Source organism: Mchenga conophoros, linkage group LG7, assembly GCF_057382185.1.
Source record: "Mchenga conophoros isolate Kocher_MC1m ecotype Shallow Benthic linkage group LG7, M_conophoros_male_GT1.1, whole genome shotgun sequence".
NCBI classification, from domain to species: Eukaryota; Metazoa; Chordata; class Actinopteri; order Cichliformes; family Cichlidae; genus Mchenga; species Mchenga conophoros.
Window position 1 is genome coordinate 24547486 of NC_140532.1, and position 21748 is coordinate 24569233.

Here is a 21748-nt window from a genome sequence, read left to right on the forward strand (position 1 = left end):
CATAGGGCAGTGAAAACCATATGGGCGATATTCTTTTCTGAAGTGACATTATCTAAGCTGCCCAACAAACACACTAAGGGGGAAGTTGGAATGTTACATTTCAGACACTTTGATAAGTCTTCACATATCTCGCGCCAAAACTTCTGAACTGGTGGACAGAACCAAAGAGCGTGGATATAATTGTCCGGTGAATTGGTTTGGCAGTGTGAGCAGTTGTTGGTAGACGTAAAGCCCATCTTGAACATCCGATGACCTGTATAGTGCACTCTATGTAATATTTTGTATTGAATTAATTGAAGACTGGGATTTCTAATTAGATGAAAGGTTTTTAAGCAAATCTGAGACCAGAAGTTTAGGTCTAAGTTAACTGATAAATCCGCTTCCCATTTTGCAATAAGAAGTGATATTGATTCATCTGTTTTAGAAAGCATTCTGTATATTTTGGATAGTAATTTGGGGGTTTTAAGAGTAAGAAATTGAACCACACTTGGTGGTGTTTGTAGTTCAACTTGACCCGGTTTAAATTTCTTTTTTACTATGGATTTAATTTGTTGATATTCTAAAAATCTTTTCTTGTTGATCCCATATTGTGTAACTAGTCCGTCAAATGAAATAAATTCTGTTCCTTCTAGTATATGTTCTAAATATTCGATTCCTTTACCACTCCAATCTGAAAAGTTTATCATATTATTGTTTTGTAATATGTCAGGGTTGTTCCAGATAGGTATACGTTTGCATGGGATTAATGAAGACGCTGTCAATTTTAGAAACTCCCACCATGCTGTCAGAGAAGAGCTGATGTTGATGCTTTTAAAGCATTCATGTCGTTGGATGTTTGAGCTGATAAATGGTAGGTCTGAGATCTCTAGATTATTGCAAAGTGCTTGTTCTACATCTAGCCAAGGTTCATCTAAGAGGGTATGTTTTAGCCATCCTGAGATAAACTGAAGCCTGTTGGCTAAGAAGTAGTGCTGAAAGTTAGGCAGTTCTAGTCCTCCTTTATCCTTGGTCTTTTGTAGTGTTTTTAAGCTTATAGGTGGGGGTTTATTTTTCCAAAGGAATTTGGACCAACTTATTATCCCAGCAGGGTACCTGATCACAGGCAGGGTGTAGGTGTTGATAGCCCGAATATTGTTCTTACCAAGGCTGTGAGTCTTTGCTTGGGGGTTTCCAGGGCCTCAAGTATGTACAGCTTGCTATACTTGTTAGGTACCTTCTTTGTCGCAACTTTCTGCAGCTCCAATAGTTGGCTAACTCCCTCCATGCTACTTTGATCTTGGTCTCTAGTCTCCTTGTGGCTGTTCAACTTGTTCACAAAAACTGTAACTATTAGAGAATCAGATATTCACAACCTGTGCCATTAAATACAGCAACTTTAATAACTGCTGTTATTTACTTTTTCCTATTTATCTTTGAGTTAATTTCAATAATGCTTTCGTCTAAATTATCAATATGCCTTTTAGACCCACTTAACAAGTATTGCTTAAAGAAGTTAAAACATTAATTAATGCATCACATTTAAATATGATGAATCTCTCTTCAAACCACATACCACAGGCTTTTAAGGTGCTCATGATTAACCATTACTTAAAAAGCTCTTACTTGATCAGAAAGACAGAAAGAGAAAGAGAGAGAGCAAGCATGCGAATGTCTTAAGGCAGAGAGAGCAGGTAAATGGCCTGTATTTGTATAGCGCTTTTCTAGTCCCCAAGGACCCCAAGGGTTTTAAACATCCAGTCATCCACCCATACATTCACACACTGGTGATGGCAAGCTACATTGTAGCCACAGCCACCCTGGGGCGCACTGACAGACACTGGCGACACCGGGCCCTCTGACCACCACCAGTAGGCTACAGGTGAAGTGTCTTGCCCAAGGACACAACGACCGAGACTGTCCAATCTTCCGATTACAAGGCGAACTCCCAACTCTTGAGCCACGATTGCCCGTGACTCAGGTGACATGAAGGTGAGTGAGAAAAGGAAATCATTGTTAAAAGCAGTAAAACAAGAAGAGATCAGTTAGTCAAGGGAAACCCCAAAGCCCAGACACTCAAATATATGGTCTTGGTAGATTATACCAAGGCCATATATTCTATACTAGCATATGTGTTTTCACAACTAGTATGTGAAAAATCTTACACATGCTTCATATTTATATATTTCACAGTTGGCAAACTCCAGAGTGCACTCAACTGTCCAGTGACCCTTGACAAGAGTCTCAGGATGGTATTGGGTACTCTGCAAATATTAGCAAAAAAAGCAGGGGACTGCTCTGCACACCAAAACAAGAACACACACACACCAGCACCACCACCACCACCACCCACTCTTCCAGTGTAGTGCGGCTGTGGACCACCCAGACTGTCACACACACAGACATACACATACACTGGCTCACTATTGTTCAGATGTCTGGAGTCGATCCAGGAAAACAGGCCTCGCTCCACTCCACCTCCTTTGGAATAATTAGCACAAGGAATGACCTTTGACCCACTGAGCAATAGGGAAGAACTGACCTTTGAGGGACACACAGGATCACGAAGCCCTGAATTGTACATGCCTCTGAAGATAAACAATAACTCGGGTTTTAAAGAAAGTGGTTAATTAGCTTCTGAAAAGTAAATAACTGATCTCCATTTAACTATATCAAAGAAGGCATTGGAATATTTTTAGTGAGAAGCTGAACTTTGAACAACTTGTATTGGGAAATCTTTGTTCAAAAGACAGCAGTACTGTCAACAACTTTATTTATGAGGGTTATCATAAACTGTTCTTCGCTGTCATTTTGTGGTGGTATTAGTCTGCTGGTATGTTTAAGTTATTAACTACACGTTCTCAGTTAAATAATGTTTGAATGAAATAACGCAAATTGTGAAAGTTTTTCATGAGTAATGTGAAGACTGTAATCTAAGATACTGAATAGTTTAATTAAATAAATTGACCTTTGTCATTCTTTGCATAATATAATGTGGATTATCACACATATCAAGCATGAAAAGAGGAATTTAAAGAAACTTCACATTTGAAAACTATTTTAAAAATTAGGTTGGGTTCACCTTAGGCTGCACTTTCTATCACAGCTTAATAATGTGGAAATTAAAAACAAAACAAAACGGTAATAATATGGAAGTTTATCAGTGATGGATAAACCATTTTACTGGCAAAATGTATCTATTTTAAAAAAGCACCTTATGTGCTCAAGTGCTCTGGCTTAAAGACTCACCAGTTTGGCTTTGCGTCATTTTATCAGCTGAGACCTGCAGTATGGTCAGTTTAAATCAGCTGACAGATTTTCTTTCAGTGCTTCACCAGCTGTGACAGTGACACAGAGTGACAGTGAGCAGACGGACGCTTTACGCAAAGAGCAGATAGCTGTTAGCCAACAGCCTGGGATACAGCGATTACCGCTGTCACTGCTCCACAACCTGGGCCACCAACTGTCACTATATTGAGCTACATCACGCACAAGGCAAGGCGGCACGTGCCTAGTTACACATGCCAATCTGCAAAGACCTACGATATACAGCCCCTCGTTACATTCTTTACATTAAACCCAAACGGAGCATTTTTTCATATATTGTACCATATGGATGGAGAACATGTACCATATTCTTTAATCCAAGGACAGCCATGTACTTGATTTCCTCTCTACATCTTTTGATAAACACACTCCCACTCCTGTCCTCATCTGTGGTGCCGTCTGACCCAGCCATTCTTGATAATGATGATATAAACATGGAGCAAGTCAGTGTTGGTAATGCTGACAGACCAAGTCAGCACCCACACATCCAGTTGCTCACTTTACTCTCCACTTCGCAAATCCCAATACAAACTAACCCCCACCATAGCCAGCACTCCCTGGCTCCCTCAATCCCATCATCCCTGCGTAGGGCCGGCTGCCCACAGGTCTCGTGCATGGCTATGCCGTCTTAAAGGATCTCCCTACCGTTAATGCCACTTAAGCACAAAGCACTTCAGCTGAGGAAGGCTCAGCGCCGACAGTGCCTCCCTGTAGATCAAACATCACCATCCCACAGCCGGCTGTGTGCTGGCTGGCCCTTTTCCGGCTCAGCATGCTACAGCAAGCTGCTGGAACAGGAAGGGTGGGGGTTACTGTACCACAGCCTGCAATGACTGTAAGGGCTGTGGGAGTTTGCCAGCAGCAGAAAGAACAAGGGAAAGACTGAAAGTTAATGGGATTTGATGTGACCACACAGAGATCACACAGAGGTCCACCTGCTTCTTTTGACTGATGTATATGCACCTTTAAACATTTCTGGAAATCACGTTAAATGCTGATTTAAGAATATGGTGGCTATGTAGTATTCGTTGTGACAGCGTTACACACAATGTCAGGTAATGCAGCCCAAGTAACTAGACATGTTACACAGAATATCAACTTAAAACAAATTTAAACGATATTATAAATAACCTGTAATATTACTCTGTTCTATTACAATACAATGGCAGATTAAGCCAGATATCCGCTGACTGGCTGATACCTCAGAGTTAGGTGTTAAATATTACTGTATGGCAGCTATCTAGCTGACATAATGTCAACATATCATGCATGTGCACTGTTTTAAAACTAACAGCTTTCCAAGGTTTGTGCCATTGCTGCTCTGATTCAGTACAGCGATAAACGGGAGGAACAACTGGCTCACTGAGGTGGGAGAAGTGGACTGTCTGGAACAGCAAAGCAACTGTGTGGTTGCAAATGGCAGTGCCAGTCACCCAGGAGCGCCTGCAAGTCACCATAGCAACAGGAACTGCATCTCTGAGGTATATCTGTGGACTGATTTTCAGTCATTACATTTTGTTAAATTTGGTTCATAAACTGGTGACAAGATATTTTGCGCCCTCCTTCAAACAATTAAAAAATGCTGTGTTCAAATGAAATTAGTGATTACAACATGTGGAATCTTGTACGCTAGCACTCAAATAAAAATTCTAAATTGTGAAGAGCTCAATAAATCAAAACCTAATGTTATAGCATAAGGAGCTTAATTTTAAAATGAATGTAGGTATTTTATATGTTCCTCTCCCAAAGTGATTTTGAGCAGTTGGTCCACGCTTTTATGCCAAGCAGGTTAGACTACAGAATCACTATTCCTTCGGTTAGTTCATAAAGCAGATTCTGTCCCCAGAATTGAGGGAGTTTTCAATTACTGTGGATTCTCTGGAACAAGCTGTCTGCTGACCTGAGGTCAGATACAACAGTGTCTACATTCAAAAACAGACATGAAACCTTTTGAATCTCATAAGCCTACACTTATTTGCTAAGTGTGTATGTTATCTTGTACTTTTTTGAAAAGTTTTTCCATTTTCATTATAAACCTAAATATGTTTTTGTCGTCTGTGTTAAGCACATTAAACACACAGAGTTTGAGTACAATGAAATGTGCTATATAAATAAAATTGCCATTGCAATGAAGTGGTAAAATAATTGTCCTCAGGTAAGCTAAGCTGAAAAAACAAAAACAAATGGCCTGTATTTATATAGCGCTTTTCTAGTCCCTAAGGACCCCAAAGCGCTTCACACAACCAGTCATCCACCCATTCACACACACATTCACACACTGGTGATGGCAAGCTACATTGTAGCCACAGCCACCCTGGGGCGCACTGACAGAGGCGATAGGCAAACTGTCCAGCTGCATGTCCATTAACCTGTCTTTTTGTTAGTGCCACTGTCTCCAAACAATACATCATAGCAGATCTGACTAACGTCTTATAAACTTTCCCTTTTCACGCTTGCTGCTGTCTTTTTGTCCCAAATCACCCCTTGTCTCCACCCACTCTACTCTGGCTGTACTCCCTTTTTCTTGGGTGGTTGACCCCAGGTATTTAAAGTAACTACCTCTCTTCCTTGCAGCTTCACCATTACACCTTTCTCTCATTCACGTGCATGTATTCTGGCTTGCTTCTGCTGAGTTTTAATGCTGCTGTTTTTTTCCAACATGACAGCTGCACCTTCAAACTCCAAATGTTTTGACAAATTTCAAAGGTTACTCAGTGTTCCTCTGTGTTTTCAGGTCTGACACTCTCTCACAGCATGATAAAGAAGATATGGAAATCACTTCAGTTTGTCATCCAGTAAAAGTGAAATTCACTTCACTGACTGAATAAGAAATTTTACTGATACACAGCAAAAGAAGAGCAGCTGATCAGTTTTCTAATCTGTCTTCTAGTAGTAGCAATTTCATTAATATCAAACATTAGGAGCAAACATAAAAATGTTTATTTACATATATATTACACATAACATTATGAGTACTGATGTGTGAAGTGAAAAACAATGATTATCTCTTCAACATGGCACCTGTTAGTGGGTGGAATAGAATAACATGGAGGAAGTGAACATTTTGTCCTTAAAGTTGACGTGTTAAAAGCAGGACAATGGACAAGCAAAAGGTTTTCAGCAAGTTTGACAAGTTTCAAATTGTGATGGCTAGATGACATGTTTAGAATACCACCAAAATTGCAGCTCTTGTGGAGTGTACCCAGTCTGCAGTGGTCAGCATCTAATAAAAGTGATCCAAGGAAGAAACAGTGGTGATCCAACAACCGGTGGTGGGTGGCCAAAGCTCACTAATGCACGCGGACAGTGAAGGCTGGATCTTGTGGTCCAGTCCAACAGATTGGTTACTGTAGCTCAAATTGAAAAGGTTCATACTGGTTCTGGTAGAAAGGTGTCAGAAGACACAGTGCATCACAGCTTGTTGTGCATGGGGCTGCATAGCTGGAGACCATTCAAGGCCCCCGTGCTGACCTCTGTCATGAATAAGGCATGGTCTGATGAATCATGTTTTATACCACGTCGTTGGCCGGGTGCGTTCATTGCTTACTTGGGGAACACATGGCACCAGGAAGCACTATGGAAAGAAAGCAAGCCAGCGGAGGTACTGAGACGCTTTGGAACAATCTTCTCTATTTATTTAGTTGCGCTGCAGGCTGCATGATGTAACTTTGAAGATAAAGTTTGGGGCTTGGGTGGATATTCACAGTGACTAGAGCTCATCAGAACTGCTGTGAAAATTATTGTTACATGCTTGTCTTTATTTTTTTTGCCTCTTTATTTCGTTTATGTGAGCAAGCAGTTGTACAACTTGCTTCAAAAGTACAGAATCTTTAGTGTTTATGTAAAAAAAACACTTCCTGCCTTCCTGGCGCCTGCTCCTGACTTAGCCACAACACAGCGCCCCCCCCCTTCACTGCTTAGGAAAACCGTCTGTGAGGTCACGGGGCTACAGTGTGTTTAGCAGAGGGGCAGTCCACAGAGACTTAACTGAGCACTTCTGATAGAGCATGACAAATTTTTCACAAGTTTAGATCCAATACTGCAAGCTAAAAATGAAAAATGAAAACTCTTATATGGACATAAAACAAGATTCCAAGAAAGAAGAACAATGTTGAACCACCTCTGAGTTCACAAAACAAGAAAATAATGACAATTTTAAAAGGTAAAAGGTGAAAGGTAAGGGGCGAGGCACAGCTGTTGATGGAATGGAGAGCAGACTTAATGAAATCAATCAGTTTACCAAAGAGGGATTCCCCTCTTTTAGTCACTACACTGATAGCTTTCCAAATGGGTGGAATCTGTTTTGTGCTATTAATCTCTGATTGATCTGTGGACCAGCTCTTTGAACTAAAGAACAAAGGCTTCCTATGGGGTTACACAGGTCAAGATTAATGATGCGTGAAATCAAGGCTTCAAAGCGGTAAACCAGGAGAAGACACTTATTATCCCATGGGAAGATTGATGTTTCTCCAATTCATATCTGTCTACAAAATTTCTATGGAATTTTGACAACCTTTTTGTCTAAAAATAATAGAAAATAATCAGGTAAAAACTGAACTTCAACGCAGAGTCCAAGGTTTAGGTTCCTCTGTTGTTGACTAAGCAAGAACAAAGGTTTTTCCTGCATATGTAGGGCACCTGACATTTACAACTTCAGTCATTAATCGGTACAGGAATTATACAGTAATATTTCTGACAACACAATTTGCTCCTTGCTTTCTGTTGTCTGTGACCACTTTCTTCTTGGTCACAGACAACAGAGGAGAGACATTGACAAATGGATGGAGAATAATTGGATGTAGAAGCGGGAGGGAAACAGGAGTGCGGAGTGGAGAGTGGAGAGAGAAAGATGAACCCAGAGGGAAGGAAGCCACAAAAGAGACTATTTCAATTCAATTCAATTTATATAACACAAAATTGTAACTAAACAACCCTCACTTCCAGGCTGTTTAAATTGTATATTGTATGGTAAAGTCCATAATAATATTAGCATAAAACCCCAGTAGTCAGACGACTGCCTACATGCAAGCAAAAGGGGAAGGGAAAAACTCCCATTTAACAGGAAGAAACGTATTGAAGAGCAGCCATCTGCTGTAACCATCTCGGGGTTAGGGGAAAGTTAAGAGAGCAAAGAGAGACCGGACAAATATACATATATGGGAGAAAGCCAGAGTTTAATGTTAATTACAAATGATAAAATAGTGGTGTAAAAACATAAAGAAGGAAAAGAGGTGAGTGAAGAAGAAAAAGCCATAAGCTTCTTGGATAGATGAAGCTGTGTATCATCTGCATAGCAATGAAAATATACGCTTGGTTAAGTAAAGGCCTTTTAAGTGGTGGTTTAAACACTGCCACCTTAAAACCCTGTGGTATGTAGCCAAATATGTTGATGGAATTACTGAATACAAGTTAACTCAGAAAGATCAATTGGAGATAAAGAGTCTACATAAATATAAGTGGTTTTAAAGGTTGATATGTGTGTCTGATAATAATGGTCTGTCTGAGGAATGGCTGTGAAATTTTTTTCCACTCCTCTTAAAATTTTATTAAGGACGTCATTTAACTTCTTTAAAAAAAATTAAACTAGTTTATGCTAGTTTAGGTTAAACTCAGCTCAACAGAGCTTTGACTCGATTCAGTGTGGCTACGGTGTTGAATTACACCCAGAGAAAATTATAAACTTTGACATTGTTTGGCAAAATTGCAAACTGACTCAACTGTGTGTCGTTACTGCTCAGATGAATTATGATCTTACCAAATCCACATTTATCCCTAGCCACCAGTTTCAGACCAGTGTCACCTGCTCTGGCCCCAGCAATATAATTAACTAGACAGATACCCTAGAGACACCCACTGGTGATATCTCTAGTTTCAGTTTTTTTGAGTCACCAGTGACCAGATTTTTGTCCTTGTAAGTAGTGTCACAAATGTGAACATATCAGTGGTGTATCGGGCACTTCAGTTTCAGTCAAGCCTCCTTTCACCCAGCTAGGTCTGGCTTCCCAGCTGCTTTCAAACATCTACAAGGGCCTAGCTACCTAGAGGGTTATTTTCAAAGGTGTGGAGCTGTGTCTCCAAAGAACCAAGTCTGGCCTCTAAATTTATAACCTGGCAACATTTATTACAAGTTCCATTAACATTAAAGGAGACAGAGGAGTAACTAAACATTTGACAACCTGAGCAGGAACATGCCGGTGAGACAGTTGCTTGTGCAATGCTGCGGGTGTTTCGATTAGGATCTAAGCTAATAGCTACGCTAAGCTAGTGAATCCCTAAAGACAAATTGAGTGAGTATGTATATAATTTGCTGGGGACTTAAAATAAAGTGAGCACTATTTAAAAGTTAGCAAGTTGTTTAGCAAGCTACACAAATTTCACTATTAAAGTAAAGTGTTTCCTACCGCATCAGGAAACACTTCCAATATAGTAGCGCAGTTAGAGCACCACCGAGCCACATTAGCAACTAAAAATGAAAATAGTGTTTCTTCTTGGAGGCAGTAGAGTAGTCTGCAGTGTGTGGGCCTTCACCAACACCTGGTAGGGATTAGATGAAGGATGATGGGTGGGACTAAAGGAAAGACTCTATTGTTTTGGCAGGTTGCAGATAAGTGTTTGTGGGGAAGAAGGGTTTTTCCAAAACACTTGCTTTGAAGTTTCTATTTCTTAAATAAGATTATCTTAACTTAAACCCCAAATGAACAAACACACTCACACCTATATCTATATGTGGGACTTAAACTTGAGTTTTATGGGGTTTAAGATATTTAGAAGAGAAAACCTTTCAAGTTTAAGCAGAAAATTAGGAGCAACTTTGCTATTTGACATTTAGTGAAAAGGTAAAAAGAAAACAGTGGCATGACACTAGGGCTTGCTTATTAAAATCTTTCCCTTGAGTATTTAACTCTGGCAAGCTAAATCAAAGGGTGAAAAAACATGTGAGCTATAAAAGTGTGTCCAACACTTGCATTTCTGCTTTTGTGCAGATGGTTTGTTATTCATGTGCAGCTGTTTCTCTAAGTTTTGTGCAATAGGGGAAAGGCTTTAATTGCAGGGCTGACAGCTAGTATGACAGGATTAAACTGCCTTATTCGTTATTATTATAATAATAATTATTATTAATATTGTTGTTGTTATTGTTCTTGTTGTATTTTTAGTCATTATGAACTGTCAGCCTGAGTTTTACATTATGTAAAGTTCCCCAACTTTGTGGGTTTTTGTTTGCCGTATTAACACACGTGAATCACATCCAGACCTTTTAAGACAAAAGCTCTGACTGAGCAATGATGTCTAGTTTCTTGGTTATGACAGTGTCAGGGATGTTTATAAATGTAAATCACTTCACCCTTATTTTTGTGTTAACCCATATTTATACTGTATGTAAGAGTATAGTGTAAGTGTAACAATGAACAGTAGCAAAAGTGGTGCATCAACAGCAGGTTGAAAGGCAGGCAGGTGCTATGTAAATCCGATGAGTAAATATAACGAGGGTGGAAGGATAAGATAGGGTGAAAGGGATCAGAGGAATGGAGTCAGGAGACATCATTGTCACGTACTAGGAAGTGGGCAACACAGTGGTGCATTGTGGGAGTTGACACAGAGGCTCAAAAACGCTGAATAAAGAGCTTTGGTTTGGTGCTGTGTTGAAAGCACTAGAATGTAAAAAGAGGCCAGAAGCATCCATTCAGAATAAAAAAAAACTTTTACTCTGTCCTATTAAATGCTTTAATTTTGCACTCTTAAATCTTATTAACTGATTTTTCTGCCCCTAAGTAAGCATGGAAATTTAAATAAAAGTGCATACATTACGATTATTTTGTTAATTATTGATGGTCTAAGATGACAACTTGCTAAAGTCTTAGCTGCTTGTCAAGATTGCTGAAAAACTACATTTTTCTATATGTTTTAGTGTAATTTGGGGGATATTTTTGAACATGTTTTCTACTGAGGATTTACATTTTGTACTGCAACCTTTTAGGCGATGTGTTTATGTATAATCACACTATCACTGTATGTTTAAACCAAAAATGATTGCCATTATACAGGAAACATTTGGCCTTAAAATTATTACAGGTTGGTACTATAGTAAATTTCCCCCACAAAATGTATTCCATTAGCTTTGATAAGAAACTTGTTGTAAATGATGAAATTTTAATTCCACCAAGCCACTTCAGTTGAAAGGTTTAAGTTGTGTTTTTCATGTACTTTCTTGCACTGTTTTGTCATGCCTCATGTTAACTTTCACACACTGAATCAAATGTGAAGCTTGAGAGAACTTGACCCAGTGTGACAGGGAATGTGGGATGTCCTGGCATCTTCAGGGCCCGGCTGTGACAACAGGCTTAGAGAAAACACTATTAACCAGGAAAGGATTCTTGAGTCGCGAGCCAAACACATGACTAAAGAGACACATGGAGAGCTGATAGGAAAGGAGTAGTGACACAGTTACCACATGAAGAGAGCGTATCACACTTTCAGGATCTGTTAAGCTGTCTGTCAATCTCAAAGACAAAGACAACATGTGAGCTGTTTGCTTAAAAACTTAAAACAAGAAGCTTTTAATTACACTGGCAGTGTTAAAAATCTTGTCCTTTAACTTGTAATTCACAAGGTAATTAACTGCATAAGCATTGCTTCTACTATTCAGCCATATAAATAAAATAAATATTACACTACCAAATCAGGAGTAACACAGACTGTGTTTTCTCTGGCAGATAGTAGCTAGCTGAAATGGCAAAGGGTGGAACAACCAAAATAATTGTAGAAACTCTGTGTGGTAAAACAATAGGGAAAAGATGAAGGAGGAGAGACCAAGTAAATCACGAGTAAACCTCAGACAAGTATTCATTTGGAAGGAGCTTCAGATTCAAAAGCAACATTTGGTTTCTTATATTTAAATGTAACTCAGCCTACCTAGATAACTACAACTGGGTAACCGTCACAACTTTCTGTATTTGGCAGTGTTACAAGTACCAGCATGTTTGAGATTATCAATGGCAAGGTGCTAAGCATGTCTACCTGACCCGTTAAGCTTCTTATGACATCTGTCAGCTAACAGAAAGTGTTCCTGGAGTGCTGTAAATCACTAGTTTAGGGCTGCATGTGGGGATTCTTTTAACTATTAATATAATATGGCTTTCTTTCTTTCTTTTTTTAAGTAAAGCAAAAGTCAGAAAATCCTGAAAAATCCACAACTAAAGATATATATATATATATATATATATATATATATATATATAGAGTTAGTTGCTGCTTAAGTGTGCTCACCTTCAAGAAAACTGCAAATCTGGCGTTAAGGTCTTTGAATATTCTTCTGAAACACTGACAAAGTGCAGTGCTTTTCAATAGGTGTGTTTTTCCTTATCAAAAACATTAATGTAGAGGTTGAGATATGAAAAAATCCTGCCAGGAGGCTGAAAAAGTCAATCAATGTTGCATTTTTAAATCATTTTTATTAGTTTAGACATATGAGACGAGAAAGGGAGGAAGAAAAATCTACTACAGCTACAGTGTTGTTTCACTGAGATCAAACTGACATCAGCAGAATACATCATGGTGGAAATAAACTGTTACACTTGGCCACAGCAGCACTGGTAGATATTGGCAGGTATTATAGACATTTCAGGCTAATGATTCATGCAGAGAGGCAACATTGCCCATTTATGGTAAGATTGTGAGAGAGATTGTGTAAATTGAGTTTTGGCCCAGTCTGTGTTTGTCCCTTACATTGTGGTGTATCTAAATCAGCCTGTAAAAGACTAAACTCCTAATATACTGTATGGATCATTCCTCGCAAGGTGAATAACAGCCAGAAAATTATTGTATTTAGTGTGTGTGTGTGTGTGTGTGTGTGTGTGTGTGTGAGAGAGAGGGAGAGAGAGAGAGAGAGAGAAGGGTTAATAGGATATAGCAGTCAGAGCTGCTACCCACAGCCCAGATGGCACTTCCCATAAATCTGTGTTCCTCTGCATGCGTGCGTACACACACACACACACACACACACACACACACACACACACACACACACACACACAGACACAGTTTGGAGCAAGTCGCTGCCTAAGTGTGCTCACCAGAACGGCAAATAGTAAGTCAAAAGACAAAGTGGTTTCAGATCAAATGTACTCTGGAGGCTCACCAAGTTGGTTGAGGCAAAGCAGGAAGGATGCGTGTCCCACTAGAATGACCTTCAACCCACATGGCCCAGGAGCAATAACACCCCATGATGTCAGGAAGTCCACCGCTTCCTTATCTGAGGAACTGAGACGACCTGTTCCCACATTGTGTCCCTTACTCCAAAGAAAAAAGAACAGGGGGGAAAAAAACGCTGAAACGGAGCCACATCGGAAGTCCAGCAGGATTTGTGGGAAGGGAGTTGGAGAGATTTATATTCTGTTTTGTTTTATGTTTTTTTTTTCTTTCGTTTTCTGGGAAGTCAAAAAAAAAAAAGCTGAGTTTGAGATTAGCCTGATAAGGCAACTGTGAGGTATTCAGGGTCTTCGTCTCAAATTATGATTCCTGTACTTTACAATGTTGAAAAAAATCTTCCTTCGCACTGCCAGAAAGTAGATCTACCAAAATGATGTTAGTCCTGTGTTTTTACAGTCATGCACACACAATATTGAGATTAAGGTTGCATTTGGAAGTCATAGCTTTTTTAAATAGATGAAAACAAACGTTCTAAGCTGAAATATTCCTATAAAGTTTACTTCTTTTAACTTTGCATTATCAGCTATTTAAGAGAGCTGTTCCTCTTTTTAGCTGCACAATGTGTTTACAGGCAGAAAAAAAAGAAGACAACTCCTGTTTAGCAGTTAAATTGAAAGTCTTAACCCAATCTGTGCAAGCAGGAAGCCTTAGGAAGTGCTTAAGACTTGATTATTATGTTTTTCTCTCAAAAACAGCCATAAGAGCTTTCATTATAATTGCATTGTAAAAGCACTGCTGAAATAGTCACCTGTATTAAATATGGGATAAAAATATGTCATGTAAGCACAACTATTTAGGATTCGATACACGCTGTGCCCAGGATACAGGAAGTCTGAGGAGAAACAAATTCCATTTTATTGGCACACAAAGGGATGGAAAAGGCTGAACCTTGTGTACATGCATCTGCGCTTCTCGTAAGTGAAAAAGAGGAACAGGAAGGCTAAAAGACAGACGGAGAGAAACTTAGCTTAGGGATCAAATGACAACAAACAGATCTACAGGTTGCTTTGAACCTTCTCAGTGCGGAAGTAAACTGTTTTTTTTTTTCTTCTGAGCTCTCTTTTTTCATTACGTTTCTTTTTGCCCCCCTTTCTACCGGAGATAAGCTTTAACATGCTAAACCCTGTAAAAACAGGCCTAAGTGTTTAAGCTGAGACCATTCTGCAAAGATATCCTAATTTGTGATGCTGCATCAAGCTGCTGTAGTGTGTGGCACAGGGGGGAGATTCCTAGTTGCATGGCAGAGTTAGACTGCAAATACACATGGCCTTGTTTAAAAAGATGACGGCCCCAAAGGTTGGAGCTCACACTGGAATTACTTTTATAATCAAATTTTACTTGTGGCTTTATTTCCATCATTCCAATGTCTCTGTTGTGACCTCCAGCGTAAGCAACCACTTAAGATAACTTCTTTGCGTATCTGTATTGCCAAGACATATTCCCAAATATTTATGATTCCTTATAAATAAAATAATGAAAATAAACAATTAGTTAAGGTCAGTTCAGAGAATCTTTTCAACACTGTTTTTAAAAACATTTTTTTCATCTTCCTACCAGCAACATGTGTCCTCATTTTTAGATGCTGAACCAAAGGCAGTGATTAAGGGCTGTACAAGTGTCACATCATACAGTAAATGAAGTAGCATGAATATCTTTCTGTGCATGTGCATCTTAAATAAAGTACAATCAGTAACTGTTAAAGCCATATGCTGAGACCAGTGAGAGCCAGTACTATACTGCAACTTAATAGGCGTGGGTGGAGGGCCCCCTTCTCCCCCGCAGTCTTTCTTCTTTTTCCCCTCCTTTCTCTTTTTTTTCTGGCCTCCATTTATCACCTCATCCACCTCGCATGGGTTACCATGGAATGTCTGAAAAGACAATCCCATGTTTTTTTTAGAAATGGTGTAGGAGCAGTAAAATAATAAGAGAAGTTGTTCAGTTGGGCACTAAAGGCGTTTGCTTTCCAGCTTGTGCTGGGTTTGGGGCAACAAGCAGGTTTACCAGGTAAAATAATATTACATGAAAAAAGGTTTGTGGCAAAGATTAGCATCTGAAAACAGAAGAGTTATTTTAACAGCAGGGCATATTTTAAAGCAAAAACAGAATTATCTTCTTGACATTCTTGAAAAACCTGTGAAACACAGGTTTTCACACATTTGATCTGTTAAACTGCAGGAGAATTTTAAAAACTTTGTTCAACTTTGTGTTTTATTGATTTTTCTTAATGTTAAAGAAAATAAGTGAAGTGAAAACTGTATGTTAGATGTTTCTTAATGTCAGCTTTCAGTGCTGTAAACTTAACGCCTCTGTTGTGCTGGGGTTGACAGTTTATCTCTTAAATTCTGCACAAATAAAGACACCAGCTTTTTTCTATTTTTCTTTTGGGGATTTGGGTTGACAGAACCTTAAAAAGATCAAATCTGAAGGATAAAGATTTACATCCCCGTTTTAAATTAGCTTTACATCCTTTTTTTCTTGACCGGCCACCATATTTACAGCAGACAAAGAAGAGCAGATAAGGCTCATTTAATAATATAGTCAATACTGGTTTGACAAGTCCTTCAAATAGGCATCAGAGCATTGCTTCCGCAAATAATTCCATGTTTAATTAACTGAAGGACATATGCGTACACACACACAATCATCATTCAGTAGTAAACTGTGACCGTGCAATTGCCTGGTGGCAAGTCCGGTTGTTACAGCTCCTTCCTCAATATAAACAGGAAGCCCCTCCTCTAGGAAGCTATTAACATGTTATGGGATCATGTTCACAATGCACTAACAACACACACAGCGCTTATGCTCACTGTAAAGCAAGTTCTGTGTGCACTTAACGAGATCTAAGTGGAAGTGAAGGGGGAAGCTGGTCATTAAATGTTTGCATGTGAGTCTCCTGCTTCAGTGCACAAAAGATTTTGTGACTGCGTTTGTTGGTTTGTGTGTTTTCACTTATACAAAGTAATGAGAGTTGCAGGCTGTGAGAGCAAATTTTAGCAAAGTGAAGTCATTTTCATCAGCCCTCTGGTTCAGTTTAGAGTTACATTCAGTGTTAGGCATCTGTTTAAGACCTAATGCATTTCAAAGGAATCACCACTCAAGAGCCACTTTCTTGCAGTTCAGGAGCTCTTGATCATATTTCACCGTCTTCATTTTCCATTTTTAGCCGTCATGAAACTGAAGATTATTTTAAGGGACTTAAACATTCATCTTCTTGATGAATCACACACTTTTCACAAATGTGTCAGTGAAGGAGATCGGTGAGTGTATAAATAGGGATTTTTACTGGTGAGTGCAAAAGGACATTTGAGAAATTTACAGGTGGATAAGTACTGAGCAAACCTGGAAGATTTTTCATGTAGAAGTCATTTTACTTCAGATTTCATCAGCACCTATGATACAACAGGATTGAACAACAGGATTTTGACCACTGCAACACTTCACTGTGCTTCAGGTAAAGTGGACCTGGGTTTCTCAGCAGCCTGAACCGCGTTATGTAACTGGAAAGGAGAACAAGGAGCAGGAGGATGAACACCAATGAAGCCAAAGAGGAAGCAAAGGATGTGGTGGAGGGAGCAAATGGCAGCCTCTGATAGCTCCCTCTTTGTGTGGCTTTTTTTTTTTTTTTTTTTTTTTTACTGCTTCCTCCCGTCCCAGCCGCATCGCTCACCGCATGGCCTCCGCTGGAACAACATAAACAGCTAGAGACCATAGACTGGGCGAGAGCAAGCCAGAACATTTCAGGCACAGTGGCACATAGAAACAAAATACAGGAAGGGCTTGCTGAACTGAAAGTAAATTATTTTTCAGATACAAGGTTAAAATTGATTAATTATGAGTAAATTAATTCAAAAACTTTCAATAGTAAGAAAATACTAATAAAAAATCTTACTGGTTACATATAAATTATTGCTATTTAATATTTGGTAGTACTACGAATGCATGTAGTTGACAAGCCTGAAAGTTCTTAAGTGGCATACTTTTTGAATAGTATGACTGTGTACAGTCTATAGCTGGTAAATATACATTTTAGTCAAGCTGTTAAAGATGTCTTGTGAAATTATATACTAATCCACCAATAGGCCAAATATCCCAGCTTTCCACTAACAATTGAATGCACCATGCATTTGAGGACTTGTTGCTAAGACAGTAAAGAATCAGCACAAATGTATCATCCATAGAGACATATCAAGTGCACCTACATTTCATGATGAAAACGAGAGGAACGATTAAAAAAAAAAGTATGCACGGGAAGCATTTTTGAAAGTGAAACAATCAGTTTCTTTGACACATTTAAAATGTGCATCTAAACATTTATAGACTTTTATTTGCCTATGGAAAACAGTTTAACACATATCCCAACTGTCGGATATTTGAGTGGAGATTCAACTCAAAATTGAGCACATCATGTTATATTTTGGTCATCTCAGTTTTTATTTTTGACCATTTTGAGGTTCTCTCAGTACAAGGCTGTCTCCTTTTGTCTGGATACAGTAAGTAATAACCAATTAGTACACCCTGTTGCACTATCTATTCATAAAAATTAAATTTATATTACATGTATTTTAGGAAAAATGCACACAACTTGGGGTTTAAAATGGCATGGCATAGCATTTACAATCAAAACAGATGTTATTCTTGAAGCAGTGAACTGCTAAAACACCTGCAAATGAACAGGTAAATACACACAGCAGACAAGCACTTTTTTTTTTTTTTAATACATATATATATTCAGCTGCAGCTCTTCTGTGCAGCTGGATGTCTTTAAGAGGTACCGAAAGGCATGGAAAAACTATGTTGGTACTACACACGTACAAGCACGCAGTCAGACACAAACTCACTGCAACCACTGATCGAATCCTGATTGACCTATGAGAAAGACCACCATGGAGGGCATTTAAATTGACACACACATCTGGCAATCTGGGGGCTTAGCAGAACAACACACTTCATGTCTTTGTGCTGCTGTCTGAGACGAGGCAAAGTTGTCCTCAAGTGGAATGAACAGAAGATTCATCTGTCCCTTCACTCTCTGTCCTCCGCCTCGTTCTAGATGCTCGCAGGTCTTTCAGAATCTGAGACTGATGGCTTAGACACTCCTTCAACTTGTCCTCAGTCAGGGTGAGACGCTCTTCCAGCACTGAAACAGTCTGCATGAGGTGAAGCGGTGGGGGTGGGAAAGCATGATAATTACAGAGAAGTCAGAGAATAATTATACATGTAGAAACTAAGCAGAGCAAAGTTCAGTCTGAAATCAATCCTTTCCCAATGTAGAAAAAAACAAAACAAAACACAAAAGTAAATGAGAAATCGTCATGGCTTTCAAATTATCATCATTATTATTATTATTCATTTTGGCCTTGATGCATGAGATAGTCGAGATAGTAGAGACAGCAGAAGTGATTTAAATTTAAATATTTATATTACAAAGATTATTTAATAGTTCATTAGGTGTCATTTGTTTCTGGGAATCAGAAAATGCACCAAATATTTCTTATAGATGATAATGTCTGTGAAACAAAGTACATTCAGCAGCACATTTTTTATTTCTGGAGACAATTCTCATAAAACTGCAGAACTGAAAATGTGTTCAATTTTTTTCTTCTCTGTCTGCAAATGTCATAAAACATAAAATGAGGAAATGTCTCTGTCCATCTAATGGTGACACTTCTCAAACAGACAAAGAAGTGGGTAGCTAAATCAAATATTCTCACTCCACCGTTTGCTTTTCTTTACCTTTTATTAGACCTGTGCAACATAGCAATGTTGAATAGTAAACAACCTGATGCTGGGCTTAAACACTTCAGAGGGAAAAAATTGTCCTCCTTCAATGTTTTTCCACTGCTGTCGATATTGTGAGTTGATATATATAAGCTTTGCCTGATAACTGACCTGTGTGAGAATATCCAGCTGTTGAACAATGTGCCGCAGGGTAGAGCTCACACTTGATGGATGACCAGAGAGAACTTCCAGTGGGTGTGTCTGCGACATCTCTACTTCTTCCTCTCGTCTTCCTTTTCCTTCTTTTCTGTTAGCCCTCATTTCATTCTCAGCAGTCGATTCTGCCCTACTTGCACTTCCACCCTCGATCCATCCGTCCAGTCTTGAATTGGCAACATGACATGCTGGCAAACCGTTATAGTGGTGACTGTTAGCAGCAGCAGACTGCATGGGTGTCAAGCGGGGCCAACTGTTTAAGAGCTGGAGATGAAAGCAGGAGAAAACGCAAACTGTGTGGATATTGTTTTGTTCCATTTATGTTCCAAATGCACTGTATCACACGAGAAACCCATTTTAAATCAAATCACTCATTGTGACTCTCTGACATTTAATTCAGAACAGGCCACTGAAAACAAAGAACTCTTAAAAAATACAAGGTGTTTCCAAGTGCTTGCTTCAGCATCCTGCTGGAACAGCAAAGGAGTCAGAAAGAAATAGAAAACAGTAGAAGAAACATCTGAATGACGTTAAATGTCAAACTGTTAAAGGAATTAAAGTTTCAGTTTGCAGTGAAATGACTGATTAAGTCACTTTTATTTTTAAGTCTGACATGTAAGCTGAAATCTACCTGATTTAAAAAAAAAAAAAAAAAAAAAAAGGTTCAGGCTGAAATGAAAGTCTTGAAAAATAAAGGCTCGGCCTCCTGTAACTAATTTCATGTGGGAAATTAATTTTTAAGTTGAGAGTTGATAAGATACCTTTGTATCACTCAATCCTCATAGTAAGAATAAAGTTCAACCAGACAAAAGTTTGTGGCACAGGGGATGGTTTAACATTAGTTACAGTGGGCCTTATCTGGGATGCATCAGCGCACTCAAAGAATACTATAAATCATGTCAGAATTACATTCTCTTCCATTATCTGACATCATACACAACGTGCCAAAAGGAGTGCTCTTTCAAGCAAATTAACATTTGGTCTTCATTTGTCTTGGCAGTCCATGGAGCAGCTTCCCCCCCTTATTTTTGTCTTTTCCAAACACTGTTGGTACCTGGCATCTTCTTAATGACGCTGAACTCATGGCAGAAATCAACTGGAATATGAATTGAAGTATTGGATGTTACCAAAGTATCAACTGGAGTTTAATTGTAACTACTTTTTGAACTTAAAGTTCTACTATACTAGTAGATTACCGTGTTTGAAATATACATGTATCAAACAGTGACAGAAAGAATACATCAGAGGCTTTCATGATCCTGGATGATATGCAATCATAATACATAACACTATGCAGAGATAGCCAACATGCTTGCTATCTCACTGTTCTGTCAGTGAAGGAGGCCTTGAGCCTGTTGCAACTTGGCAGACTGAAGTAGGTGGATGACTCACACTACTGGATTACTGACTGAAAGGCAGACTTTGTGACCGCCTGACTACCTTGCTAGCTAAAGACAAGTTCATAGGCTGTTTGCACTGAAGAGCTACAGATACAGAGCAAAGCAGAAAAAAAACTATTTTGTATTTAATGCGACCTTTGATTTTGTATGCAATGTTTGTTTGTTTTTCCTTTCACAAGAAGAACATAACAAGGGAAAGTGAACAATGGAACAATGAGAGAGAGAAAAGAAGGGGGGGGGGGTCATTATATTCAGTGTAATCAGAGTTAGAGACAGTGCATTCATTACAGCAGAGGCATTTAACACAGTAGCTATACAGCAGATAAATATCTATTCTAAAGAACCAATCATTGCTCAAGGGCAACTATCCTAACTTTTAGGAGGTCGGGATTCAAACTAGCATGTTTTAGTTTTCAAAAGCTTTTGCTTAAAAACCACCATAGCTCCGTAACCTCTTTCCAAACATTACTGTAATTCTGCAGATCACATGCCTTAAGGGGCTAGCAGTGACATTTAGTAACATCAAGTGATGACGGGCAAAATAGCCTGAAGTGAAGTGGGCAGGTCCCTAGTTACAAAATTCAGACGCAAACAACTGAAGCAAATACCAATTAGAACGAAGGATTATGTTAATTTGCCTCGTAACAATGAACCATCAGTGACCCGGGGCAAGCGAATTGTTTCCTGTTTGGATGATTATTCCATTATTTTTCAATAAATCAACTAATTTTAAATAAAATGTCCATACCTCAATCCATATTCTGAATCACTTATCTAGTTCAAGGTCACAGGGGGAATGAAGCCTATCCTACAAGTCACAAAGAAGAGGCTGATGTTACACCGTCAACAAGTTGCCAGTCTAACACAGGGCTTTAAAAAACAAACAAACAAAACACAACAACAAC

At 38.9% G+C, this 21748-nt stretch overlaps 1 protein-coding gene across 3 annotated transcripts in view; it reads right to left on the reverse strand.

Annotated features, from left to right (window-relative positions):
* Positions 1-16636: 16636 nt before the first annotated feature.
* Positions 16637-21748, reverse strand: part of poc1b (POC1 centriolar protein B) — a 51607-nt gene continuing 46495 nt past the window's right edge. The window contains exons 11-12 of one of the 3 annotated variants that reach the window (XM_085283029.1): positions 19399-19707; positions 16637-18656 (exon numbers count right to left, since the gene is read on the reverse strand). In XM_085283029.1, coding sequence (XP_085139155.1) covers positions 18498-18656; positions 19399-19707 — 468 coding nt within the window. In that variant the 3' untranslated portion in view covers positions 16637-18497. The remainder of the gene's footprint in view (positions 18657-19398; positions 19708-21748) is intronic. The other 2 variants (XM_085283027.1, XM_085283026.1) reach the window with 2 other exon arrangements.